The sequence below is a fragment of the Betta splendens genome, chromosome 11 (assembly GCF_900634795.4).
Source record: "Betta splendens chromosome 11, fBetSpl5.4, whole genome shotgun sequence".
Lineage (NCBI taxonomy): Eukaryota > Metazoa > Chordata > Actinopteri > Anabantiformes > Osphronemidae > Betta > Betta splendens.
This window is the reverse complement of record NC_040891.2, coordinates 4,479,820-4,507,443: the sequence shown is the minus strand read 5'-3', so window position 1 is coordinate 4,507,443 and position 27,624 is coordinate 4,479,820. Positions and strand designations below refer to the sequence as shown.

At 41.7% G+C, this 27,624-nt stretch overlaps 1 protein-coding gene across 2 annotated transcripts in view; it reads right to left on the bottom strand.

Annotated features, from left to right (window-relative positions):
• The window catches only part of col22a1 (collagen, type XXII, alpha 1), a 35,179-nt gene extending 8,908 nt beyond the window's left edge, over window positions 1-26,271 (bottom strand). Inside the window, exons 1-44 of one of the 2 annotated variants that reach the window (XM_029167371.3) lie at window positions 25,975-26,271; window positions 23,601-23,722; window positions 22,945-23,511; window positions 20,487-20,567; window positions 17,128-17,239; window positions 16,355-16,478; window positions 15,438-15,713; window positions 15,246-15,326; window positions 14,495-14,608; window positions 14,336-14,380; window positions 14,176-14,238; window positions 13,909-13,947; window positions 11,579-11,632; window positions 11,411-11,464; window positions 11,275-11,328; window positions 9,716-9,769; window positions 9,554-9,598; window positions 8,580-8,633; window positions 8,409-8,462; window positions 7,788-7,823; window positions 7,126-7,155; window positions 6,806-6,859; window positions 6,593-6,646; window positions 5,108-5,161; window positions 4,614-4,667; window positions 4,489-4,542; window positions 4,345-4,398; window positions 4,066-4,119; window positions 3,927-3,971; window positions 3,775-3,837; window positions 3,612-3,665; window positions 3,490-3,531; window positions 3,376-3,408; window positions 3,232-3,285; window positions 2,740-2,793; window positions 2,591-2,644; window positions 2,450-2,503; window positions 2,317-2,370; window positions 1,971-2,075; window positions 1,266-1,310; window positions 686-763; window positions 570-605; window positions 428-481; window positions 289-333 (exon numbers count right to left, since the gene is read on the bottom strand). In XM_029167371.3, the coding sequence (XP_029023204.1) occupies window positions 289-333; window positions 428-481; window positions 570-605; window positions 686-763; window positions 1,266-1,310; window positions 1,971-2,075; window positions 2,317-2,370; window positions 2,450-2,503; window positions 2,591-2,644; window positions 2,740-2,793; window positions 3,232-3,285; window positions 3,376-3,408; window positions 3,490-3,531; window positions 3,612-3,665; window positions 3,775-3,837; window positions 3,927-3,971; window positions 4,066-4,119; window positions 4,345-4,398; window positions 4,489-4,542; window positions 4,614-4,667; window positions 5,108-5,161; window positions 6,593-6,646; window positions 6,806-6,859; window positions 7,126-7,155; window positions 7,788-7,823; window positions 8,409-8,462; window positions 8,580-8,633; window positions 9,554-9,598; window positions 9,716-9,769; window positions 11,275-11,328; window positions 11,411-11,464; window positions 11,579-11,632; window positions 13,909-13,947; window positions 14,176-14,238; window positions 14,336-14,380; window positions 14,495-14,608; window positions 15,246-15,326; window positions 15,438-15,713; window positions 16,355-16,478; window positions 17,128-17,239; window positions 20,487-20,567; window positions 22,945-23,511; window positions 23,601-23,694 (3,279 nt within the window). In that variant the 5' untranslated portion in view covers window positions 23,695-23,722; window positions 25,975-26,271. The remainder of the gene's footprint in view (window positions 1-288; window positions 334-427; window positions 482-569; window positions 606-685; window positions 764-1,265; window positions 1,311-1,970; window positions 2,076-2,316; window positions 2,371-2,449; window positions 2,504-2,590; window positions 2,645-2,739; window positions 2,794-3,231; window positions 3,286-3,375; window positions 3,409-3,489; window positions 3,532-3,611; window positions 3,666-3,774; window positions 3,838-3,926; window positions 3,972-4,065; window positions 4,120-4,344; window positions 4,399-4,488; window positions 4,543-4,613; window positions 4,668-5,107; window positions 5,162-6,592; window positions 6,647-6,805; window positions 6,860-7,125; window positions 7,156-7,787; window positions 7,824-8,408; window positions 8,463-8,579; window positions 8,634-9,553; window positions 9,599-9,715; window positions 9,770-11,274; window positions 11,329-11,410; window positions 11,465-11,578; window positions 11,633-13,908; window positions 13,948-14,175; window positions 14,239-14,335; window positions 14,381-14,494; window positions 14,609-15,245; window positions 15,327-15,437; window positions 15,714-16,354; window positions 16,479-17,127; window positions 17,240-20,486; window positions 20,568-22,944; window positions 23,512-23,600; window positions 23,723-25,974) is intronic. The other variant, XM_029167372.3, reaches the window with a different exon arrangement.
• Window positions 26,272-27,624: the final 1,353 nt, after the last annotated feature.

The following is a 27,624-nucleotide window of genomic DNA, read 5'->3' as shown; positions in this document are numbered from 1 at the left end:
GTATTGTCACTTCATGTTCTACAGGCTGTGGTTGGGGGTTCTGTGTTCTGTGTTGTACAAATCAGTAATATCTATAACTATGTTTGACATTGTTACATGATGACCCCATGTAGCTTACAGTAACTACACATTTGGCAGACATACAGTACCACTCTAAAGTATACAGTTCTGTAGCTGAAATATAATCTAAAATTTATGTTAACATCAACAGGACAACAGGAATTGATGAGGTCCTGCTCAGAGTCATACAGGTTTTATTAATTGTTTTGTGAGTACATGTACACTTACAGGTTCTCCAGGTGATCCCTTTTCCCCGGGCCTTCCTGGCAAACCCTGTATTTGCAGCAAAAACAGACAGATTTAGTTATTTATTTAATTATAATGTACTAATTTGATTTATTTATTTATCATGTATCTGTTTACTTACATTATGTCCTGCTGGGCCCTGAGGCCCGGTTGGTCCTGGTGGGCCCCTCAAGCCCTGCAACCCAGACAAGCCCATTATTACATAGAAAAACGAATTTAATTAAGTTATTTCAATGTTATTTAAATAAAATATTACTAAATACCGCAGGTCCAGGTTGCCCATTGTTTCCTGGTGGTCCCTGTAGCCAGGAAACAGTTGAATTGTTAAAATAAATACACCAGAGGAAATCACTGTATGGCTGGCTACCCATGCTCATACCGGTGCTCCCACTTTGCCCTCTCCTGCAGCGCCTCTGTCCCCTCTTAAACCTGGTTCTCCTCGTGAGCCCGGTGGACCCTGGGGAAAAAAAGTTCTCTTCACCAACCCGCTTATCAGATAATGTCACTTTGCCCATAATGTTTTGCTAAGAGTCTCGCTTGGCACAGGAACTGTGGCATTCAGCAATGTCTGCTGATCCCAGAAATACCAGTTGGTGTTTAATCTCTAATGAAAAGAAAATACAATCTGCAGTTGACATTTTGCTACTCGGGAGAAAAAAACGTATTGGTGACGGGGGTGAATGACTTGACACCATAAATCTAACAAATGCCCCTGCCCAGACTCTCCCATTTGGTGCCCTGGACATCAAACTGCTTACAGCAGAGAGTCATCATCAGTCTAACAGTCACACTGCAGTTGACTTTTGGAAATTGCTTTTGCTGCTTTCAGCTAAAATGAATAGTTTTTCTTATCCATGCCAAAAAAAACCTTTTCATGTACACAAAAGAGCACCTGTGCATGATCAAAACACTTCAGGGAACCCACAAAGCTAGACACACACTTCCTTACTGTACATTACCTTTGGCCCTGGGAGCCCCTGTATTCCTGGTGGTCCTGCTTCTCCCTGTAATATTAAAAAAATAACATGAGTCAAAATACTTATGACTCAAACATTATAATTAAGAGTTCTGAATGAATCATTTAGAGTTGAAAGTGTTACTGTCTTTCTATTTTTCAAGCTGACTTCAGTGCTGCACCTGGCAGCTGTAAAAAGCAGAACTGCTGTGAGCCAAATCTGTTGTGCTCTCGTGTTGCTTTTAATGTGATATGTTTTAACAGTGTTCTTCCTGTTTGTTTCTGCCTCGTCAGCAGGCTTGCCACATGTCTGAGGTGAAAAATTATGAAGAAACATGTCGAGCAGCAGACCCCTGTGTGCCTACTCAGGCTTGTTTTCTTCCTGGGAATGGGTTGTGGTTCAACATGTATTAAAGATGTTGACACACACAGCATGTGTGGAATACAAGAGACTGTTAATGAGCTTTTTATTTCTATTAAGAATGCAAAGTAAGGACTTTGTTTTCATTGTATTCTGTCTTCTTTCTTGATAAAGTCTTGAGCCTGCATTACTGAGAATTGAGGTGCCAATATTCCAGTCTGATATTGGAACTGTGTTTTATTCGAAATGTGACTAATGTATGTTGGAGTCATTCGCTTAAAGCACATGTATTTTTGTGTGTCTAATTATGATAATATTTGTGCAGCATACATCAAATAAACAACTTACATTTTGTCCATCTTTACCCTTCCCAGGTAGTCCAGGGGGCCCTGTCAAACCAGGATCTCCAGGTGGACCAGTGGGACCTGCTGGTCCTGGTTTACCTGTTTCACCCTAAAATAAATGTACAATAATGTTAATGCCTTATTGTTTTATTTGCTATTATGAAACAATGAATGTGGATTGAAAACTATAAAAGACTTCTCTGCGGAAACCATAATAGAGGACTTACTGTATAATGTCACACGTAACAAAAAATATCAAAAAGCTTTGTTAAAACCATCTTAAACATAAAGTGAATACATTCAAATTACAATCAAACCAAACCGAACCATGGCTTGGACAACAGACCAACCTTGTCTCCTCTCTGACCAGCTGGACCAGGAGGCCCAATAATCCCTGGTATGCCCTAAAAGAAAATAATACTAAGTTTCATACTGAATGTATCATGCCAAGCACTTATATGAACTCTTTTTTGAAAAACTTACCACATTTCCTGGTAATCCACGGGGTCCTTGAGCCCCAGCTATGCCAGGTGGACCCTGGAGAAACACACCAGCCATTAAAGAGAGAACACATTGCATTCACTCTTTGTGAACGTATGAATCACGCTAAATCTGATAACTCACAGGGTCTCCAACGCGCCCTGTCTCGCCTGTAGGACCAGTGTCACCTTGTGGACCCTGGGAGGAAAAACAGGAGATGAGAAATCACATCACAGCACGGAAACCGAGTTGGCTGGATAGCAAAGAAGGAGCAGCATTACTCATCATCCTACCTGTGGTCCAGGTGGCCCTTTAAAACCTTGTTCACCAGGCAGTCCCCGTGGACCCTATAGAGAGCACATGGATCAACATCTTAGCTTAACAGCATGGGTCTAAAAAAAAGACTGGCTATTTTTGCAGAATTTCCATGCTGTGGTAAAACTCAAAAACAAACACATTTGTGCAAATAAAGAATCTGAGGCTGATCCCATGTTACCATTCTAAATATACATAGAGATATTCTGTCTTGAAATATTAAGACATATATATATTACAGCTATAAACTACTACTAACTATTTAGACCCATTGTCTCTTCATGCACTGAGATTATTAGAGATTACTCTAACTCAATGATATTGTAAAACACTGCGTCATAGTTTAAAACTGAATCTCTACTGACATCTAGTGGATTGGTTTGGATATTGCCAAATGTATAGTATTTTTTATTGTATTTTTATACTGTTGATTGAAAGAAAAGCACAAACTATCTAGTAAAAACACACACCATCTCTCCTGGTTTCCCTTGATCCCCCTTCTCTCCCTTTTCTCCAGGTTTTCCCTAGAGACAGCATAAAGCAGAAGAAATTATAACATCCATCCTTTCTAAACAAACTGTACACAGTAAAAAACAAAGGCCTACAGTACTTACAGGTTCACCTGGCTCAGGAATGACATTGGCCACCTGCAAAGAAAGAAAAATGACCAAATTTTCAATCACATGCATGTTTACATGAACACTGGAAATGGAAGAAACGTCTCTTACGTTTCCTGGAACTCCAGGGGGTCCCCTCACTCCCATTTCGCCCTAAAACAAGAGGCAACGTTTTCCTACTGGTTGAATCCAATTAGCATTTCTACCACACCATTAGGTTACACTTTAATTACCTTGTCGCCCTTTTCACCTTTCGCCCCAAGCGGTCCATCCTGCCCTCTTTCACCCTACAGAAGCATCGGCAGTTTAAACGTTAAAGACACATTATTGAAAAAGGAAAATAATAACTCTCAAAGTGGATGTGTGGTGTGAACAGATTTGTGAATAAAAACCTACAGGAATACCCCTGTCTCCTCTGGACCCGTCTGCACCTGGTTGTCCCGGGGACCCAGCCTCTCCCTGCACATAACACATACATGTACAAGTCAAACAACGAAAGATGGTTCGTGTGAAGAAAAAGAACATCTATTACACAGTTCTGAACTCACTCTCTCCCCCGGTGGCCCTCTTGGACCAGGAGGCCCATCATCGCCCTAGGAAGAACACATTACAATGCTGTGGCACCTGTTTCATCCAGTAAATTAAACATATCTTTAGTGTTTTTGGGTGAGATTATGCCACCGGTACCTTTGGCCCAGGCTTGCCAGGAAACCCGTCAGCTCCACGCTCGCCCCTCAACCCCTGCACAGACACAAGAAGATACAATATAGATGTCACACCCTCGAAAACCTGAATCCACCTGAAACCATTTGCCTGGTATGACTTGCTTGTAACTTCTGGTTTACTATTCACTAATTAACAGATAAACATGGACTGCTTCTAGTCTAAATTATGTCTCAAAGTACTAGTAGGCCATTGAGACCAGTGATGCTGCATATAGCATATAGTGAAGTAAGGAAGGCTCACCCCAACACCATCATTTCCAGGAAGACCATCCAGGCCATCTTTACCAGGAAGTCCCTTTGAAGACAGGAGGGTTTGTGTTTAGTTATTGTACATGTTCAAGACGTTACCACAACATATATATTTTTATGAATATTTCTAACTCACAGGCTTTCCAGCCTCCCCAGGTTTGCCTGAAAATCCAATTTCACCAGGTAGACCCTTTATAAAAGTGAGAGTTATGTCAGTCAAGTTCATCATTTAATCATTTATTGTATTTATTTGCCACTTACAGGAGGTCCAGTATGTCCCTGGATTCCTGGTGGCCCAGGTGGACCCTGAGGACCCTGTAAATAAAATACAAGCTTTTCAAAATAGTGCTGCTATTTAGGTTTTTTTTTTTTTTGCCCACGACAGCCTCCACGACACACAGTGTTCATCAGTACCAACAAGCAGCCACTAGAGGGAGATATTGCTGCATTGTTAACAGCTCATTTACTGTAACCTTGGACATCATTTAAAGACAGGTGCATGTCTATTGTGCTCCAAGGAACAATTTGGAAAATTAATTGGCATAGCATGTTGGTTTTAATCTAGCGTGTTTATTTTCCCTCTATTCAAACGAGCGGGAAGACACTAATGAGACATGTCAGATGTAATACTGAGGCCATTTAAAATACCACGTGAAGTCACCTCCATTGTCCTTGAGAGGTGATTGAGGTCCATCAGTAAATACTAAAAGGGGCTGTGTTCTGCTGAAGTATGAATGCATTGAAATGGTTCTTACAGGATTTCCAGGAAGTCCGTCCACTCCAGGCAATCCATTCTCACCCTTCTTTCCCTGAAAGACAACAATTATTATAAATATTCTTTTTACTTGTCCCGTTGATTTGCTGCAGGTGCAGCAGCTTCCTCTCACAGTAAGAAGACAGATGGAGCTCATCTGAATGGTGGTTTTAATTTGCCCATAGCTGAGGTGACTGGTGACCTTTCTAGGTTGGATGCCCAATAGTAAAAGCTGCAGTAAAAACATTTGAATATTATCTCATTTGATATGAAAACTACAGTGAGCCGTCTTTACAGTGCAAGCCCAAATGCCAATATTAGATGATAGATCCTGGTTTTAACCCCCGCCCCTTCATCTGCTCAGTCTTGAGTCTTGTGCTCTTTCACATTTCAGCTCAGGCTGCCCTCAGCTGTCAAATATGGAAAGTGACTGGACAAACCTCAGCAGTGGTGACTCAGACAAATAATGAGAGCTTTGCTGCAGTGGAGGTAAGAGGCTAAATCTGTAGCATCTCAACCATACAGTCAACTCTATCAGTGCCGGCAGCAGAGACCACCTTATTATCACAGCCCTCTGCCTTTCTTCACAGCCCAGGCCTTTTTCTCCCTGTGCATCTCCCTGATGAGATCTAGTCTACACTAAACCAGTTGAAAAAAGTAGTGCAGGTTTCTGGTTTCTTTCACTTTTGGATAGTATCTCATGGGGCTGTAAAATGCTTTAGTGGGACCTCCAGTGTTATTCTGAAATAAAACCAAACCTGCACAGAAGGGGGATTTTGTAGATCTGAACATATTTATTTATTCTAGTAAAGCACCCCCACCCCCATCTTAAAGAAGCTTTGCAGCTGCAAATGTCGATTTTATCATATTTCTGATGAGAGCTTAATGGTTCCCAGTGGTAGAGAGGTCATGATCATTGTTAGTGAGTAGTTGGTGTGTATTGTGTAATTACATTACTGCTGTGTGATGAGGCTGGTGAGCAGAGAGAAGCAAAGGAAGGACAGGGGGGCAAACAAGGGACAGGGGAGATAATTCGGATACGCATGCAGATCACATGCTACCTGCTACTATAGATAATAAATACTAAATTCTAAATGTTAGACATCACCAGTCTAAGTTTCCAATTACACAGCAGAGGTGCTTTTCTAGAAGAATTGCTCTAGAGACAAACTAATCTAATTAAGGGTGAAACCCCAAGATGCTTCCCACTTATCAGACAGACTAAAAGAGCAAAAACAAGGAGTTAGAATTCATGGACATTCAATTTTCCAGTGTGCAGCACATTTTTGTCCGAGTTGTTGCTGAAAGACAGTCCTTGTCCACTGGGCACAGTTCAGCCCACAGAGAAATTTCCACAAGCTGGGTCATCTAAACAGAATTCGATGGAGGAAGACAGGTCCTGTCTCCTGGTACAGTATAATACTGAAACAACCAACAAATATTGGAAAACTGTGTTCAGAGTCTTCCTTCAAAATAAGATTCTTACCCTCTGGCCAAACTCTCCAGGCTTTCCGGGTACACCTTGTGCACCTGGAGGACCCTGAGGAATAAAATGTTCTGGGTCAGCACAAGTTCATTCAGCGTGACTGGTGTTTCCAGCTCTACATCTAAACAGGTGACTCTCCCACAACATCAAAAGCTTGACAGCAAGTAAAACTACAAAAAATGTATGAAGGAAGTCATAAATCTTGATTCTTACAGGAGGTCCCGGGGGTCCATCGGCCCCTGGAGGCCCAGGAGGTCCAGCTTCTCCCTAAGCAGGATGGTAAAAATAGTGTATATAGTATTATTATGTATGTATGGCATCATTGCTACTGTGACTAACAGTAAAAAACTAGTAATAGAACTGTTCATGTATTTTTTATCCATATAATTATAAGTATTTTCAAATGGAAGTAATTACATCAACATTACTCCATTATTATGGGAATTATTATGTGTTAACCTTACAGTATAATGTATGTTTCAGTTCAATGCCATCCAGTGTTAATAATTAAGTCTAATAAAATAACATTTTACCTTTTCACCCCTCAGTCCTTCTGTCTGAAACTGTAAATGAACCAAAAATAATACATTGTTACATTACATAAGACCAAGGATTTATACAGATTAAACTTTACTCTACCTGCTCCACAAACAGTAAACATTTTGATACTTTTACAGTGTGTAAAACATTGAGAAAAGCCAGTTCTGTCATTTACTTTGATGAATCTGTTCATAGAACCTTAGATGATGATTATTACATCATGAATATGAACAAATATGAGATGACATATTTAAATGTAATTCATGGCTAAACCGTAAGAATTACCTTTCAGCCCTTTAAATAAGCAATAACAGATTAACTGTTTTAGCTATAGTCTTTTATTTGACCTAAAATGCCAAAAATAACGTTTTTTTGTCTAAAGAACAGCGCCCCCTCTTGCTGTGGGTCAAGACCTCAGATGTCATGTACAGTACAGTAGACCTGTCTGCAACTGTAACCCCTGGTTTAATTGTAGTAATAAAAAATCACAGCAATAGAAAAAATAGTAACATACATACATACATACTATGATATATTTTGTTTGTGATGTCAGATTATTTTTAAAAGTGCTGCTCAGCTTTCTAATTACACTTTCTCAATTTGTAAAGAAGCCTGTAATTCTTAACAAAATAAATGTTCTGTTTCCAGCACTTACCACATCCCCAGGTAATCCTGGAAGGCCTTGCTCCCCCTGTGACACAGTTCATACAACAAAGATGAAAAAACCCCATCATTAAAATCAAGAAACCTTCAGAGTAAAGCCCCTCAGGCAATATGATAATGATACAGCTAGGACCGTAATTTATGAGCCGACGTGTGTTAAAGCGTGTACTTACTGTAGGCTCAAAGAAAGTGAAACTAGTGGGTGAACTTTCCGTGCGTGTGTGTGTGTGTGTGTGTGTGTGTGTGTGTGTGTGTGTGTGTGTGTGTGTGTGTGTGAGAACGTGTACAACGATGGCCATGTATTTGGGTGCGGCATAAGAATGTGTGCACTGCTTGAAGAATGAAGGAATCATCACAGCTGTAATTACAGACACACAAATGAGCTCTGCATTTATTTTTCGCAGACAAATGAGTGGGCTGACTTTGATGGTGCACAGAAGGGACTGAGGAATGTCTGGAGAGTGCAGACGCCAGCCTGGGAAAGTGATACCTCTTTATAATGATTCATATCAATGCGGCTTAATGGCATTATGCTCGGGGCAATATCCTTCTTGAGTGGTGTCTAATCAGGTGAGGAGGCTGCTTTGCACACAGGACATGATGGGGGACATACCTTGCTGCCTTTAACTCCGCTGGGCCCGGGTGTTCCAACCAGTCCTCTTAAACCCTAATTAATTTTAGACAAAAGCTTTGTTAATTCAAATGTGGCTCATCAACTCTGCCACAGACTGTCAGGGCTGTGTGTTTTAGCAAATCAGTGGATTAACAGAGGATCATGACTCACGTCTTTCCCGGGAACACCAGGTTTTCCAGGTAGGCCGTCCAAACCCGCTATTCCCTGCGGCCGAACGTAAGGGAAAACACTGTTACACATCTCAAACTGCAGAAGACACTGTGTAATTTATCAACTTAATGATCCGCATGGTCCTGCTACTTCAACCAGTCAGTAAGAATGAGAGGAAAACAATCCATTTCCAAAAAGAGACAAAATTGCTGCTGAACAGAGCCTGAAAGCAGCCAAGTTGTTTTAGCAGCGGTGAGTGCTATTTATGCTAAAACACATCACTAACTGTTCCATCAGTAAAGGTGACACATGCACCCACAGCTGTTTCATTTAAAACACAGGTGCTTTTCCACTTTTCACCAACAGGAAATGACTTACACAGGGGTTGACAGACTGCTTAAAACAAGGCCTCGGCATGTTTCAATGGGTAACCTGCTACACATCCTCAGGCCATATGACAAAGTAATCAGTGCACTGAATTAGTGTTTGAGCCTTGTAGAAAAGCACTTTTTCAAATCCTGAACATTCAGCTGAGCATCTCAACATGATACAAAGTAAGAGGTTTTGACATCCCCCCTGCTGTGACTACATGTAGCTTGTAGGCTCCTTGAAAACATGTCGTTCCAGGAAGGTGTTAGCGGCTCCTAGGAAACGTCAGACATCAACAAAGCTTTAGTGGGACAGAGCGGCCTGCGCTGTAGCCAAACGCCCCCTCAGCTTCCCAGACAGGAAGTGTGGAGAGTGAATCAAGGAAGCCACATCTGCTCGGACAATTACGCCCCTCACTTCTCAGTTCGTCTGAAAGGAACGGTCAAGTTCGGCCTGTTTTAGAATCTGCAGTTCTGAACAAGTTCAAGTTAACTTTACATATAAAAACATACAGCATAATGATAAAACAAGGACTGGGAAACAAAATCATTTCTCAGTCATTTCTTTCATCCAACCTTTAAGTAAGCAATCATTACATTACTTACCCTTTCTCCTGAAGTTCCTTTTTCACCTTTTACACCCTCTTGTCCCTATGGGAAAACACACCATGATCTATTGTAGAAATCCATGTTATCATTTGTCAATATCTAATTGCTGTACACCATGTGATCGTTAAATTGAATGAAGCATGCTTAGACTGTACTCACAGTGAGACCTCTTGGTCCCGGTGCACCAGGAATTCCTGATTCCCCAGCTATTCCCTATTTAATATAAATTGGAAGTTATTTGAAGTTATTGACCTAGGTCACTTCAAAAGTGTGGGTGGAGCTGATTCAGCAACATCCTCTAAACCAGCTGGAGGCTGCTGAGTCAGCGCTGAATTAATGGGAGATGCTTAACAACGATGAAACTGAACACCTCAGAAAGTAACGGCAGCTGTCAGTGGCAAGACCCCTCTGGGAAAACCGTGAACTTTGACCTCTAACATCTCTTTACTGTTTTTCCCATCCAAAAATAAATCTGGTTTCTAACAGGCCTACCTACAATATTGACAAAGTCTTTAGTATTGTTAGATACATGTTATAGGGGTTTAGATTTTGCTGTTGCATTATGCGTTTTTGTTATACAGTACAGTTTAGGTTACATTGTATAGTTACTGTAGTTGTTATGCTAAGGGCAGCATCAATACTGTATGTGTTGTTGATTCAATATACATATATGATACTGTACATGTATATGTATAACTATACAAGTATGTATTATAAAGAGCAATACATTTGACTTTTAATCTTAAATCTAAAAAGCTGACACACTCTCCACCTTTAAGATTAGGCTTAAAACTTTCCTTTTTGATAAAGCTTATAGTTAGAGATGGTTCAGGTCACTGGCAATTATTGTTAGTCACAGGAACCATCTCTTAGTTAAGCTGCAATAGACATGGACTGCTGGGGGACTTAACTTAATTTATACACTGAGCCCCTCTGTTTCCTTCTTCCTCTTCTGTCCAATAACCTCCCATCATTGTCCCATGTTTAACTAACCTTGTCTCTTTCTGTCCAGTAGTTGTGCTTCCCCCCCCCCACACACACACACACACACTCTCTCTCCCTCTCTGTCCTCACCTACAGGTATCATTGGACTCAAAGTTTGGTGTCTGTGATGGGCAGCTGCGGATCCAACCATTCTGCCTGCATCCAGTCCCTGGTCCTACCATCCTGCCTGTGCTCTGTTGTTGCTTGTTGCTGTTGCTGTGCTTTTCTATCTCTCTATCCTCTCACCCCAACCGGTCGAGGCAGATGGCCGCCCACATCCAGTCTGGTTCTGCTGGAGGTTTCTTCCTCGTTAGAGAGGGAGTTTTTCCTCTCCACTGTTGCTGTCAAATTAAATGCTTGCTGTATGTGGGATTTGTTGGGTTTAGTTGTGTGAGGTTTTAAACCTTACTTTGTAAAGTGCCTTGAAAGAACTTTGTTGTGATTTGGCGCTATATAAATAAAATTGAATTGAATTGAATTGAATTAAAAACCATGCAAAATGAATTCATTTGCTGTAGTGACTCACTGATTGATGACTGATACTTGCTGCCCTATTCCTGCATTTAGAAGCTGTATTAACGTAGCTGCTGTGTTAGTTTAGATGATAGTCCTGTGTAAGGCAGCCTTTCATAGTCCCTTCGTCAAATCCCAACCAGCCAACAGCCCTTAATACCTTCATTTGAGGAAAACACTGACTCGTGAATGGATTAAACAGGAAGATTGCATTTCCTCACCTTTGGGCCAGTTGGACCTGGCAGACCTGCATTACCAGCTGCTCCCGCATCACCCTGTTTACAACATATACATCAGGATATTTCAGTATCACAATAATGTGCGTCAAACCGTCTTATTAAAAATGTCTTTCCTTACTTTGTCTCCTTTGTCTCCAGGTAAGCCATCAATACCAGGTATGCCACCAAGTCCCTGTCAGATGGTGGAAAATGTACAATTAATATTGCTATCAAAATGTTTAGGATCAAAAAGGTATAATGTTAAAAGAAAAAAATGTCCAGGTATCCAGCATCACAAGGGCCACACCTTCTCTCCTTTCTGTCCAGGAGCACCTGTTAACCCTATGCTGCCTCTATCACCCTGTGAACAGAAGGTCGGTAAGTATTTATTTCCACTGTTTTGCAGTGCACACACTGGCATGACGGTTGGTGAAGCAGGCTGTAAAAAAATCAATCTGGGGGTGTTAGAACATAGTTTAGTACTTAGTGGTTTGGAATTAATAAGCACAAAAGCAGTAAAAACATAAAGATAAATTAACAGGTTTAATTATTCCAACAGTAGAAGATTACTGTATATCCGCAGTTGATCCATAATAAATGGAATGATGGCCTTTGGTAAAATTCACTAAAAGGATATTGAAATTAAACAACAACATTTGACTGAAGACAAAACTTTTATTTGAGAGGTTTCACAAACCAGTTAACCATTCAGGAATTACCACTTACTACATACACACACATTATTATTTGGGAGCTCATAAAAGAAAAAGGCTGAAAAGGATCTATAGCCAGTTGTGTCCTGTGTACTGCAATAGTATAGGAGACCATCATTGTATAAATAACAAAAAAAAAAATCTATAAATAGGAACTAATGACCCAAGACACCTAGTGAAAGCAAGCTAAGGGTTTCCTCAGGCAACACTTTCACTGGAGTCGTCTGATCTCAGAGACTGAATGACCAACAAACAAGCAGCAGCTGAAGTCTGTAGCAATAAAGGCTTTTCATTTCAGACTCCAGTCATTTACTGCAAGTAATTTGGCCTATTATAGTCAATCTCATCTTATATTTGTACTACTGTAGATTTATTCCAATACTTATAAACCACAAATTTGTGCGTGCATATAAAACATCAACAAAAAAAACATCTGCTATTCCTGAATGGTTAAAGCCACATGTTTACTTCTTGACTTCACTTGATGTTGATTCAATACCTTAAGCGTTTCATTTCACATTCAATGTGGTGCTAACGCAGGACCAGTGCCAGGAAACATAGCTTCATTCCACATTTATGGACCTAACTGCATACACCGACAATAGGCAGGAGATAAAATTACACATATATCAGAGGGAGCCGTAGCACACAAACAGACGCAAACAAACTTTTGAGTAAAGGTTAGGGAGCCAAGCATATGCTGACGGCTGTCTAACAGTCCAGCCATTGTTCCTTGAGTTTTTGGTTGGACTCAAGGAACAATGGCTGGACGGGTTTCTGTGTCGCTCTGTGCATGTACACTGATGTCATCCCCTTTGCCAAGGAATCCCTCGGAATTCAAACACTGGCACAAGAAAAAAAAAGTGGCTATAAATTATACAGTACCGCAGGGTCTTGCCCACCACAAGACTTCCTACTGCTTCATAAACCACTTTAAAAGTCACAGAAGGGTGCTCTTAAATTATTATCGCCAGTCATTGCAACGTGTGTCGTTGGGAGAAATGCCCCCATAACAACAGAGACGGCCTATAACAACCCTGTTACACTGTTAAAGATGCACTTAGAAGGGATTACAGGGGATGAATTCACTTTCACTCCTTGTAACTCAATGACCACTATTTATAACCACAGCTTAGAGTCATCTGACGTCATCCTCGGCCTGATAGCTTTGGAAATGTTTACACCAACAAATTGTAGCCTTCTGCGTGAGAAAGTGAAGACAGATGTTCGTGCAAGAAGGAAAACTCGGAAACATCAGTAGGTTTGCTTTGCATTAAAGATTGATTTAATGCAGTTTTATCAAACCAGTAAGATTTACTCAGTAAGATCACTAAAAAAGTGTAATAGTATGAGCTGTGTGTGAACTGTCTTGCTGGCATTCGTAACAAAAGGCTCATAAGAATGAGTTACAGGTGCATTATATCACTTATGTCAGTGTAGTATTATTCAAAATAATTTAGAGTTATTCTTAAAATATCAAATCTAGAGAAAGGAGAACACTACATTTAGTCTTTCAGGCCTATTATGGCATTTTTAGTGTCCCTCCCAGGACAGCTTGAGTGATGCACACTGGGGATTTTGTCTCAAGAAATAAATTATACTGTGAGACTCCAAGCTGGCAGTGCCAAGCAGGAGAGAGGCTATGATTGGAACAATCTGGGTGGGCGTCTGCGTGGGCCTGCCCTCCCCGTTACACATCCTCTGTGGTAACCTGTCCTGTAATTCCGTCTAGAACAGCTGTACGGGGTATTTTTTTTCTAGCCACTCCCTGACAGGAAAGTGGTAAAAGCTGTAAACAAAAAGATCGAAGATGCGAAGGAAGATTTGAATTAGTTTTTGCAAAAGATTTGCATGCATATAAAATATGCACGTACGTAGGTTAATATTTTTGTCATGCATGAACAGAAGGCATGTGCTTACTTACCTTCTCACCTCTGTCACCTTTGACAGAGGTTGCTTTGCCCTGCAAATAATTAATCAAGACAGATTAATTATTATCGAGGCGAGAAAGAAAGCAGACATTGGAAAGCGTGCAGTTTAAATTAAATGGTTGTTTTTACTCAAACCATAAACTAAATGATCTGACTGCAAAATATACAGTATGACGGACTAAATTAATTAGCTCTGATCTAGTCATTAACTATCAACTGCTGTATGTGTGTAAATGTGCACACTTCATAGGTTTTCATACAGTTTCCCCTTTTTCTCCTTTGATGCCAGGCGGACCGATGGCACCCTGTGGACCAGTAGCACCCTGAAAAGGTATGGTCAAACAATAAAACAGTAAACCAACCGCCCTGGAACTAATCTGGTCACACACAAACGCGTGCTTAAAGGCAATAATAGATGACCTTTTCACCCTTGGGACCTGCAACACCAGGTAAACCGATCTCTCCCTGTGAAAAAGGAAAATACAGATGGATCTGTTGAAAGGCATTAGGAACAGGGTTCCCAGTCATCCAGGTGACAGCGAGAGTAGAGTTAGGTCATACAGTATTCGGTGGCTTTACCTTTTCTCCAGCAGGACCGGAACAGTTGACCTCTGGGCGTTGTTGCTGCACGGCAGTGGGTGTTGGAGTAGGGATCTCCACAGGTGAAGCCTCTGTCACCACCTTTTTGGGGCACTGAAAAGATAATGTTGAAAACCAAACAATGATCATAAAGCATAAGTATAATTGCAGAAATGAAAAAGGAAATACAAGTAAATCTAAATCTTGAAGGTGATTAGCTTAGCATCGAGACAGATTTGTGGTAACACCTTGCATGGCTCTAAAATTCTACTGTACCTACAGTAGATGCAATACTAGTTCAGTTTTCAGTTTATTAATCTATAGTTTAGAAACAGAAAGAAGGTAAATACTCTGACTTTCTGGCCTGCAGGCACATTTTCTAGATCACAATCAAACAAAAATTTCAGGGCGTTTAGCAGCTAACAATTAAATTTCAGACTCTTATTGTTAACCTCGGGTTTTTGATGCAAAAACTATTACTTTAAATTAGAGGCTTTCTTTGGATAAGTACTAGTCAGTTAACACTGCTAAAGTAACCTGCAATTAGAAGCAAATGAACATGCAAGATCAAGTATTTCACTTAACATAATTGCTCATAATCTATATGATTAGTAAAAACCTGTACATATGTCAAGAACCAAAGGTTTTGTGAGGCTTCATAGTGGAGCCAGATGTGACAGTTTTGTGACAGCAGTTTATCAAAACCCTAATTTCTCTTCACTGACTTAGAGACATAGACTAAAATACTCACTGGCCCACTAGGAAGATCACAGCAGGTTTCCAGCTCTGCGTGCTTGGAATCGCAGTATATCATCATCCTTTGTAGGTCAAACTGCAAGTTCAGACAATGGTGCAATTATCAACGTCAAATACTAACTTCTCACTTTCAATACACTATAATATCACCATAATAAATAACATTAAATACTTGATTTAGACTCACATCAATCGGCACACTGTCATACAGCCTCTTCCCAATTACTGTCTTGCCCTGGATGTCGATGTCCTCCCTCTCTTCAATGGGCAAGGTTTGGATGTGTTTGCAGTCCAGGTACAAAGAGACAGACTTGGCCTCCACGCTGAGGGCAATCTTGTGCCAATTGCGGTCAAATAGGTTGTCAACTTGAGGGTTCTTGAACACAGTCCTGACGGCATCTTTTGTCAGCCCAACAGCATTGTACTCCACTGCCTTGTTCTCACCATCCAGACGGATGGACACCTGTCATGTCAGAAGCAGCATGTACAGGAAATTATGAAAAATACAGAAAAGTACAGGCACCCAGAATAGGCTGTAGCAGGAGGAGCCACACCTGGCCACACAGCTCTGCTCCATTCCCATCCCTTATCCCTGTCCTACCCACCACCAACTACATGAAACTGTTACAAACTGGATAAATACTGGATATGGCAACCGGTGTAGGGGATTGAAAGGACAAGAAGCAGGAAATGGGAAACAGGAAGTGAACCACACAGTCACACAAACACATGCACCAGACAAGACAAACCCAATCAGCGCCTCCGAAGGCCAGGAAGCAGAACTGTTACAGGACTGAATGAATGGGAGCAGTTGATGTGAAATGAGCAGGACTGTAGCTGGACCAGCTGCTCGTCCAAAGACAGAGAATTTAAGACTCAACCATGTTTTCTTTTCTTTTTTGCTCATTGAAATAAAATTTCTGTTTTTTAAGCTAAAACAGTACATAACTAACTACTATAGTAGCTATGTTTCAAGGCCAGTCATTTAAAAAGGATCAGTCGGGGCAGAGCCTGTTCTCTGACCTTGTACTGTACTTGTCCAAATCTGGTAACATTACAGTATATTTACAGCAAATTATTAGTGTCTACTCTTGGCTGGCCTACCTGTGGGATTCCATATTTGTCAAATATTTGCCAGAGGTACCAATCTTCACGTCTTGAGGTTTTCCTGAATTTGAATGTTGTGACGAAGGCATACTCATCTGGCAGCCCTTGAGAAAACACGTCTCTGTAGAATGAAAGTACATTGTTATTGCACTGTACTTTATTTCAATCTATAAATGCTGCAAATATAAAGCTAAAGTAAAAAACACAAATCACATACTATAAAAATTATTATTATTATTATTATTATTATTATTATTATTATTATTATTATTATTATTATTATTATTATTATTATTATTATTATTGCAGACATGTATCATCTTCCTCCAGAATATACTGTTTGTTTCCAATCTACAGCAGTCAGTATTATATGCATAATGCAAATAAGCTTTCATGATAACTATTAGGAGAAGCTACTGTACTTTCCACTGCACAAAGGAAATCCATCATTGTCATTGTCAAATAAATATTTACAATTCTTTCCAATTATTTCAAAATAAAACAGCTTATAGTGTTGTTATTGATAACACCTTGTGTCAAAAACTCAAAGCTAGCAGATTTTAATCATAAAAAAGTAGATTTGGTTAAAATAATACAAAGTGGGTGGAAGAAAAATGAGAGTATTAGTTAAAGAGTATTTACTATATAACAATAGAACACAGGCTTCAGGGGGCTTATATTTTGTACAGTAATGTCAAAATTGTCAGTAATGCATGAAGCCCATCTTCTTCAATGTGCTGTGTTTGCATTGTAAGTGGATGGTCACTCACTCTGTTTGTTGCACAATGGGCATGGTGCCGAGGCGCACATAAGAACTTTGGCCTTCGTCAAGCCGGGTTCCCAGGATATCTTTCACACTGAAGTACTCCATCAAATCAAACCCTGTAGCAACGCAGTAAAATTGACAAGTTACATTCAAGACAGTCTCACACATAAATAAACACCGACTTATGCTTTTGTCAGATCTCTCAGGCTCTGCTGTGGTTTAATTGGGTCAGTCCCACCACACCCTGCAGTCACTGTGTTTCCGGCTTTTTTTGGGGAGAAACAGCAAAAGCAAAGTACTGTATTACTGAATAACTGGAAATAGAGCCATTCTTTGGCCATTTGACATCTGTTAGATTTGTTGCCAGAGGGGAAAACAAAATTGTTGCCGTTGCTGGCGAAGTCTTTGTGTGGGTCCGATAGTGTGCACACGTGTGTGTACGTTGCCCTGCAGCGTGTGATTTGAAGTGGTGCAGCCACAAACCATATTTAGGTGGTTTAGTAAAGGACACTCCTAACAAGCTGCAACAAGTGCTGTCGCTATGGCGATGCCAGCAGTCGAGACCTCGAGCCGTGAGTTTGCCCAGCAGATCTCGCTAAAGCCTGCGGTCATGTTGTGGGGATTGAGCTCTTCTGAAGGCAGACTGTGCCATCACTGAGTCGAGAGGGTGGGAAAGTAGAATAATGACCTATAATAAAACCTGAACTTCTCCTATGAATCTAATCTAGGAGGAAACCAGGCAGGAAACATGGCTGTGGTAGTGGGTGTCTTCGGAAATAACTCCGAAACAGGTGGCAGGACGTCATTGGCTGCGACTGTCATATTAGCAACAGAGTAGAAAATAAACTGAAAAACAAGAGGCATCACAACAGAGCAAATAACTGAGGGGATCAGCCGTCCACGCTAGAATTTGTCTGTCAGTACGTACAGTAGTTGTCACAAACTAAATGAAGCCTGCTCAGATTACTTCCTTTAGTCTCACTAAAGGGTAGAGCCTCCAATCACCCACTGGTTGTTTAAATAGGTTCATTTTGATGTCTCTTATTTAGTTTTCCATCAGCAGTTACAATACTGAGCAGTGCGTTTGTTGTGGCTTTAGTTAGCTTCACATGCTGTATCCTAATTATTTTTATTTTTAGATTCATTTTAATCTAATCTCATCAGTCGGATTGGGTAGTTAATCAGTGGAATTGGGGGGCTCATCAGTTGGGTTGGGGGGTTCATCCATTGGGTTAGGGGGTTCATCCGTTGGGTTGGGGGGGTTCATCAGTTGGATTGGGGGGGTTCATCAGTTGGATTGGGGGGCTCATGATTCAGGTTTGGGGGCTCATGATTCAGGTTTTGGGGCTCATGATTCTGGTTGGCGCTGCTTGAGGAGCCCGAGCCTGTGCTGGCTCTGTTGTCTCTGTCACTGTGTTAGTGCACCGTGCACGTTTGCTCACCGCGCCGTTTCTGCGGCTGCTCGGGGACCATCTGAGCGCAGGGCTGTAATTTGGACTGGCAGCGGGTAGCATATAATCAGCCCAAAAAGTTATTTTGGATAGCCAAAAAGCGACCAATGGGGTGATCTGCGGGAGAAGCCAGATGAGTTCACTGACTGGGAAAAGGCGAGCGTGCACTCGCTGCGTTCCTTTTGATCCGAACAGATGGCAACGTCTGGGCAGTAGATAGTGAGTGCAGAGTTGGACGGGCTCTCTGTAGCCTCTTGTTTGTGCTCGGCGCCCCGAGGGGGTCAGACTCCACAACCCACGGCAAAGCCACACGTCTTTTGGCTGTCAAATCGCAGCCAGTCACAAATAGTCCTGACATTTGTGAGAATTACACTTTCCGCACCAGCGGATAGAGATTTGTTATGGAATTAAATGTGAGAGCCTACGGATAATAAATCTTTGTTGAACTTCTGTGTGTATTGAACAAATCACTTGCAAAGCTCCGTGACAAACTGGAAAAAATAGAAACATCTGAGGATCATATGTGGTCGGTGGCACATCTTTGTCTTGTCAAGGAGGTTCAGGCCTCAAACCGCTGTTTGATAACATGCTGCCCCAAATGGGCCCCGACACAGGTTACAATAGATCACGTTGTGTCATGACTGTCTAAGTAATCTGTCTATGTGTCATCATTCAGTAAACAAAAACATTAAATGTGTTGTATGTACAGTGGATGGGCTGGTTCACAATAAAAGAAATTATTTTTTATAGCTCATCAGGAGCAGTTTAGTATAAAGTTCAACTGTAAACAAAACAAATGCTACGTGTATTTCTGGTGTATTCTACAGTAACATTAATCTCAATTTTTTTCTAATAGATCAAGGCACTGTTTCAGAAAGGCAGACAAACTTAGCCGAGATTATGGATTCCAATTAAAGTGCTCACAGAACATCTGACGAAGTGATACAGTACATCTTGAGAAAGCATCAGCAAGTTTCAGCGATTTAGGTTTTTTTTCGATTCCTTTGTGGTTTAGAGGAAAAGCAGGACCGCATTAATTAGCACGTGCCCAGTGGCGATTATGTGATAATGTGTGTTGACGGCGGGACGGGTTGCTGTCATCACAGACTGTAAGCGAATGCTCCCCTGTTGTAGCTGCAGCATCGCTACAGATTATGTTTTCTAGTTTTGACCTGTGAGGGTTTAAAGGCTGTTTTATAGAGACGTTTATGGCCAAATATGTTTCCCGTACATTACAGAGAAACAGTCAGTTTATCTGCAGCTGCAACAAACTGTTAGTAATTTGTCATCATAAACTCTTGTTACACACATTCGTTCACCTCTTCTTTGGTAAACATAGGTTCAAACCTTTTTTTTTTAAAGGCGACAGTCCAAACTGTCGTGTCTGTGCATCTGTTTTCTCTGTTAGCGTGATGAATGTGTGTGGGAGATGCAGACAGGAACTCGGATCCCCCAAACGATGCTCTTAAAACAACATCCGACCGTTCTGGAGAAACGTTATCCTAGACTTCTGAGAAAAGTTCGACACAGCTTGAAGTCTATGAAATACAATAAAAGCATGAAATGATGGAGAAATAGTGTTTTTGAGACTAGCAGAATTTAAAAACCCCACGTGTTTAAAAGCTATATCACTGTTTTACTTTAAAGTAAAAGCTTTGTATTTCACGAAATACACCTTGTTTAGGATAAAACCTTTATATTTATTTATTTTTTATTCAAGAAAAATGCATTCGTGTTAAGCAGGATTTTTTAAGTTGCTGTGGAAGGATTTTACAACTGCCCCCCCATATTTTGCAAACTAAATGTAGAAGTGTAGGAAATGTTTCAAAAATAAAGATCCGTCTTTGTGGCTGACAGGTTTTGCCAACTCTGCAAGTTGTCATTACATATAAATGCAGCAGTTTTCACATACCTGGAACCTTTTCAAGACCATAACTGGTGCTGTTGGGCTTAAAGCGATCAGGTTGAACTTTCATGTTCGGACACAGGACGTCTGAGGAGAAAAGGATAGTTGTTCAGTTCAGTTAGACACTGTGTAAATCAGGACTTGATCAAATAGAAGAATAAAGGTGGTCTAATAGAAACATAAGTGATTTAGAGAGCACCTGTTCAGACATCCCATCATCGCTTCCTCCTGTCTGATGTCTACAGACTCGGCTATGTGGGATGATGCAGTAACAGTTTTATATTTCCACGCACGCATACTTTAGTGAGGGCGATGACATTGAGAAAGGAAACACCTTCAGGTTAAGCATCTACTGGCAGCAGAGGCATTTTCTATTTGTGTCAACGTGCCAGTTTCACTAGTGGGAATGTAGCTGAATCCTATGTAGTTTAAAGCATTGGTTTGGGGATTAGGATTGGATGTCGACACTTTAACAACACAGGACTAATCGATATGTGAAACGAAAAGACTGAGGTGGAAAATGAAAGCAACTAAAGCGATTGGTGCAGTTCTGCCAGGCGAATCTGGACCCGTCGGCGTTTGAAAATAAATCTCATGAGTGACAAGGCAAAGATGAATGAAATTTCCTCGCCCATCTCACATGTCAGGATTCATGTTCATTCTCTGGATCAGGCAATAATAGCAAATCATGATCCTGTCGTCAGTTTCAATCCGACTGTTCAAAGGAACGTCTCATTAAGTCTAATATTAGCCCAACAATTTGTCGGTCTTTAAATATTATCAGTGGCTGGAAATATCACGGGGAGACACTGCAGCATCCTTGTTAGATCAAGCACTGGCTCCGCTTTAAGCACCGACTGTCAAACCTTTGGCTTTTGGAGGATTTTAACCTTTTTGGTGTCCACTTGACTTCTTCACATTCATCACTTGCTGTACTTTATTTCAACTGTTTGGTTTATGTTCAGTAAAATGAAAACTCTCATACTGTAAATCACTCACTTTTATAACATTCATACTGTGCTGTGCCTTTGTTGATTAAATTTGTTTACGTTTTAGGAGGATTTAAAAAAACGTGTACAGATGTCACGCTTTTTTAACAAAATGTGTTACTGCACAGCTCTGAGAGTCCAGCATGCTGCTTAGATACTGTAGCTGAGCTACTCCCTGCACTTGTGGCCCTTAGGCTATAATTTAAGGATCTTCCTGCTGGAAGTAATGTAAAACGTGCCCCTGAGAAGGAACGTGTCACACTTGTTCATAGCGTAGCATCAGCTCGGACGAACATCTCCTACTGCTATCCATATTTTAGATGCACCCTGGGTATTAGACAGGAGCTTCAATAGCACATTTTGGGTGGTGTGGAATCACGTGACATGAGGTCTCATGCGCTTCAATGAATCACTAAAGTACAGAATAACTGGCTCCACTTGACTCGCTTGAAACATTAGAGCTATAATTTTCTTGGTGAAAATAACTTGGGCCACTTGTACTGACCGTGCTTACAGTGATTTTAGAGATTACAGAAAGAAAACACGCCGCTTTATTCCCTGTAAATTTAGCTTTTGGTCACTTGTACAAACACGCAGCGCATTTCAAAGCTTCAAACCCACATTTGAGTGGAGCAGAGACGAGCTCTGTGGCCTTGGTCCTTTTCTGTTCATGTTCGATCTTGACAGCTTAAAATAAACTTTATTAAAATCATAAAATGTGTTTAACTCCGATTCCAAACTTCCTGCAGAGATTTCACGTCGAGCTTGACAGTTTGGAGCGAGATTGAAGTGAGAGCTGAGCAGCTGCCGTTGCTCATCTGCGCTCCGCATCGTGTAATCATGTCATTTCCGTTTTTGTATTTACTGTTTGTGGCTAAGACTTATGGCATCTTTCTCGTTGCCTGCTTGGCTAATTTTAGGCAGGAATTTCAAGTGTTGGAGTGCAAAGCATCCATCGTCTCTATGAAAATCCTCACATGCGAATACTTTCTGTCTCCTCACAGCAGCTGCGGGAAAACATAAAGGGTTTTACTGTGTTCTCGGGCCCATTTTTGCTAATTCGGTAGACGTAAACTACTTTTTAAACCTACGTGCCTGTGTTGAAAGATTATCTTAACACACTAGTGGGAAAGAAAACATTGAGGTTTAGCACATGACAGGCTTTCCAGTGCAAAACACCTCGGACTTATTCTCCAGCAGCAGTGAAAAGAGTCCGCTGCACCACAGAAATGTCTTGGTTAGAGAACTGTCATTTACAGGCCAATTTTTAGAGCAGCCCCCTTGCGAGAAATTTAAGCTAGCTATGATAGCACAGTATACATCTGGAGCAGCTCCTTGTGGTTGGGTGGGGTTCCATGATTGGGGTCTTTCTGCCGTATCGAGGTTAAAGGTTAAAATAGCACCGAAGCAGTAAAGAAGCCATGTGGCATGACGTGCGAGTGACGCGTCGGCACTGGGCCGGAAGCCGGACTTACTCTCACACAGCCTCTTCCGCAGCCTGCCTCGGATCTTGTCAATGGCATTAAAGTCCGTCACGTGGAAGACGTGGGCGTTCTTGGGATCCGCCGCGATCTCCTCCAGCTCCTCCTTCAGGGCCTCCCCGATGCCCACGGCGAACATCCTGATGCCGGCTTTGGCGGCTGCCTTGGAGGGCTCCAGGACGTAATCCTGACTCCGGCCGTCGGTGAGCAGGATGGCCACCTTCTGGATGCCCCTGGCCGCGGGCCGCGCGCCGCTTCGCTCCGTGAAGATGTTGGTGATGGTGTAGCTGATGGCGTCCCCGGTCATCGTGTTTCCCCCCAGGTAGCGTATGTTGCGAGCAGCTTGCTTGACTTCCTCCAAGGTCCTGTGCCGCGCCAGGGTAAACTCAGTGGTGGGTCTGTCGCTGTAGCGAACCACGGCTACTCTCGTCTTGTCCGGAGCCACATCAAAAGACTCTACGAGGTTGGCCACCCATTGTCTGATCTTCTCGAAGTTCTCTTTCCCAACACTAGAGGATGTATCCAGGATGAACGCCAGGTCATAGTGGACATTTTTACAGCCTGGGGTAGGTAGAATTGGTAGATCTTAGTCACATACAGTGCACACATTAGAGCTTTAACACTGTTCAGTTCACTGTTAATGGTCTTACCTGCCCTCTGAGCCTCCACCCTCACACTGGAAAGAGTCAACACCAAGGTAGCCAAGACCAGAGTCACCCTAAATCCCAGTCGTAATTCCATCATTTGTTTATCTTATTACCACCATCAAGGTCTGTGGAAAAGGTCGGCAAAAAAACATCAACACATATCAGAATTAATTTTAGAAGTCGTTTTTTGCAGAACTGTTCCTTTTACCTTGGTTTCACAGTTCACAAGCTTTTCTCTCAAACAGGTTTCTGTGGTGGGGACTTGTGTAAAATCAAGCTTTTGACCATGGCTGCTGCTGCCACATCTGTTTTTTAAAAAGTAGCTGGTTCTCACTGTCTAGTACAGTCTGACTTTTGTGCTGTATGAATTTCTTTCTGGCAGGAAACGTTCGGTCTTCTCAGGATGTGATAATCGATACCCAAGACTGAAATACAAATCCCTGCACAACTGAATTCAAATTGTTGAAGATAGGTTGAACCCTGTGACTATTTATCGCTGCCAACAGAAAGGCAACAAGCCAGACGTGGGTAGCTCACAGCACTGACTGTATGACTGTATGTTTGAATTTCACACAGATGTTTTTTTTTTTTTTTATCACTTTGTGATTGTGAACCTTGAATGAACCTTATCGGCCCATCCCAGTTGGTTTTATTTATAATGTCCCTGGGTGGCACTGACGGGAACCTGTCATGTAAACAGGAAACCATTCTTGTACTTATTGTACACGAGTGGTGGTGACGCTGGTCATCACGGCTTGTATGTGACTGACCGTAGCCATAACACTGGTTCATCTTGACTGCTGGAGATGTGGGGGGTCACTGGGGGATGCTGAGGAAAGTCTGAGTTATGCATAACTTGGAAAGCAATAACCTGAGTCCCTCATGTCCTAAAAGTTCTTTACCATCTTTCACCAGCTTTTTTGTGTTGACTTATGTTTCCACTGAATTACACTGTGTGTGTATTTGCTCACCAGATAGGACTGACTTCCAAATATATGGGCTGCAATCAAGAATGTGCAGAAAGGGACCTTCAAAGAACCACTCTGACATTTCATACCATTCTCGCCTCTGAATAAATGTAAAACTAAAACTAGAAAGGTTAAATAATTTACTGTAAGCTTTTCAAAATTGTCTATCCACCTATGTTCAATGCACCAAGAAAATGAACCCTGTGACAGAAACCGGGCTGTAAAGCAACTCTTGTTCTCGAAACTGTATCTAGAGACAAACTTAACATGCAGTCCCTGTGATTGCAGTGTGAAAACCACTAGCACACAATAATTTCCAACTTGTGGAAAATGAAACAAGCTTTTTGTAGCTAGAGAAGCTATACTGTACATCCAGTATCTTAACAGGTAATTCTCACAGGGGTTCCAGAGGTGCTGGAGTCTGTCCAAGCTATTATTGAGCCGAAGGCAGGACACAGACACCTACATATGGGCAGTTTAGAATCAATAATAACTTAAAGAGAGGAGAAGGAGAGAGAGGAGAAACCCCAAACAGACACAAGTAGAATCTCTAATTATTAATTGATAAATTATACTGAGTAATATTCAAATAATGAGTGTTTTAGGGCGAAACAGATTTTAGCAAATACTGTGGGGCGCAGTTTTATCAACAACAGCCTTTTGAATGCGACTCGACTGTTTACTGTGGGTAAAGTGTTTCAGCCTCCGGAAACCATTCTCCTTATCAGATACACTATTGAGCTAATTCTGCTCCTGTTACACTGGTGCTACTAATGAGCACCCACCACTCCCCCACCCCCCCAACACACACACACACACACACACACACACACACACACACACACACACACACACACACACACACACACACACACATTAGCCGAATCACTTTAATTACCTCAGTTAGAATGCATTTATATTGAGTCCAGCTCAGCAGGACAAACTTTTTCGATTCATGCTTCTTATCGCTCTCACACCGGACTAGAAACGAACTGCACACTGCTCCAGTTGCTGTGTTAAATAACTCTACACACACAGACACAAAGGTAACTAAAAAACAAGCTGCTTTTCCTTTGTGGACGTCTCAACGTGAGGCCGGATTCCTCACTAACTGTGGGTCTACTGTATATCATCAGACCCGTTTCCACTTCCTCTCCCAGAGGCAGACCTGGGACTTCAGTGGAGATGTTTATAGCAGAAGGAACACGTTTATCATTCCCAAGATGTAAAAACCAGAGGAACAGAAAAAAGAGAAGGGGAGGTAGAGCATCTGAATGGTGCATGGTTGCTTATAAGTATTATGGTAAGTGCTTCTTGCCAACAACCCAAAAAACAGGTATTTGAAAGAGCAGCCATTGTTAGGTGACAGTAATAATAATAGCAATATTGGGTGGTAATAATTCTCTTACCTGCTCTATCAGCGTTACTGGAGGTGTCTGTCGGCCTCCAGCACTCACGCCCTGGATCAGCACCGCTGCATCATTATGAGCTGATAATAATCCAAAGTGTTTCCCTCACAGGCGCCAGAAACCAGGGAGTAACTGTGATATAATCCAGATTGACAATCCAGCGTACGTACAGTGTTGTTAAAGAGTGAGGTGAGGTGCGCTTCAGTCACTCTGTGGATGGGTGGACTCAGTGGGAGGGGAGCAGTGTAGGGTTTCACGCGGGGACGCGGCGGCTTCTGCTCGCCTTGACTGGGCCGCGCTCACACATAAAAAAGGGCCGAGAGGCGCAGCCAATTATAGGCCTAACTTTCTGGATATTTCTGTCCCTTTTTTTTCCCCCTCCTTTCTGTCGAGCTGCAGCTTCTTGGCAGCCGCCTCGACTGTCCGGCCTTTGCCACTGTGACGACCACAGCGGAGCCGCCCTGGGGTTGGTGGTGGGCCGGGCCGCGCTGGCTTCACCCCCGCCACGCACTTATGGACAAGGGCTGTGTTTAAGTCGGGGAAATGATTACAGAACTCTGGTGCTGGTACAGCTTTGTTGTAAATATGTGTCCTAGGACGGAGTCACAGTGAAACTTGGGGATTTGGATTAATCCCGTAAAGATGATTCAATAGGTTTATGGTCATGTCAATCAAGAATGATACTGTATACAAGCGCCTTTTTTTAATATTTGTTATTAGTCTTATTCATTCTACAGTATATTTCCTTTGGGTAAAATCCTACTTTCACTGTCTGTGATGCTTTGTTTTCAGACCTTATGCCTGTATATGACAAGCCTCTGCCTTGTCATACAGTGAATCTGGCGCCCCTGCAAAACGCTGTCGCTGTTATGAACTGCTCAGTTTTCTGCTGCTCTCATTCATAACCCTGTACCTATACCAGCTGGTCCCCTGTCCTCTGACTCAGCTGTCAAGACATTGTCCAATCACTTTAATTCAAACCATAATGGGTGTTGTGGCTCCAATGAGAACAAGACCTACTAAAACTAGATATAGAGCCCTGGTTAAATGACACTACACACGCTGCTCACTTTCGGTTTTTAAATATTTTCTTAAAACGCATTACTTTTCTTTGGCATTTTAACCCAGTTTAGATGTTGGATTTTACTGTTTTACCATTTTTTATCTTTACTCTTATTTGTATTTTTATTATTTTACCCTGTTTCTTCACATTTATTTTGTGTGTCTGTTCCTTAAAATATCTTGTTTACTTTTGTCTGTGTACAGCACTTTGGCCTACAATGTTGATTTTAAGGTGCATTATAAATAAAGCTGACTGATTGATTGATTGACTGACTGACTGACTGACTGACTGACTGACTGACTGACTGACTGACTGACTGACTGACTGACTGACTGACTGACTGACTGAATTATTTATTATGTATTATGTATGTTTGCATAGTAATGATGTAAAACCACTAACTCAAAACAAAAGCACAGCATTGAGCTATAGATCTACAGGGGTTGTGTTGGGTGGCCTCCATTTTGGATCACTGTACTCCCATTCAGTGTCCTTATCATGTGTGGTCATGCTCCCTGGCAGGAGAGCAAGCAGTAGTAAAACACAGCAGCTCTGTCTCTGCCTGAATTAAACATTGTTCCCCATAC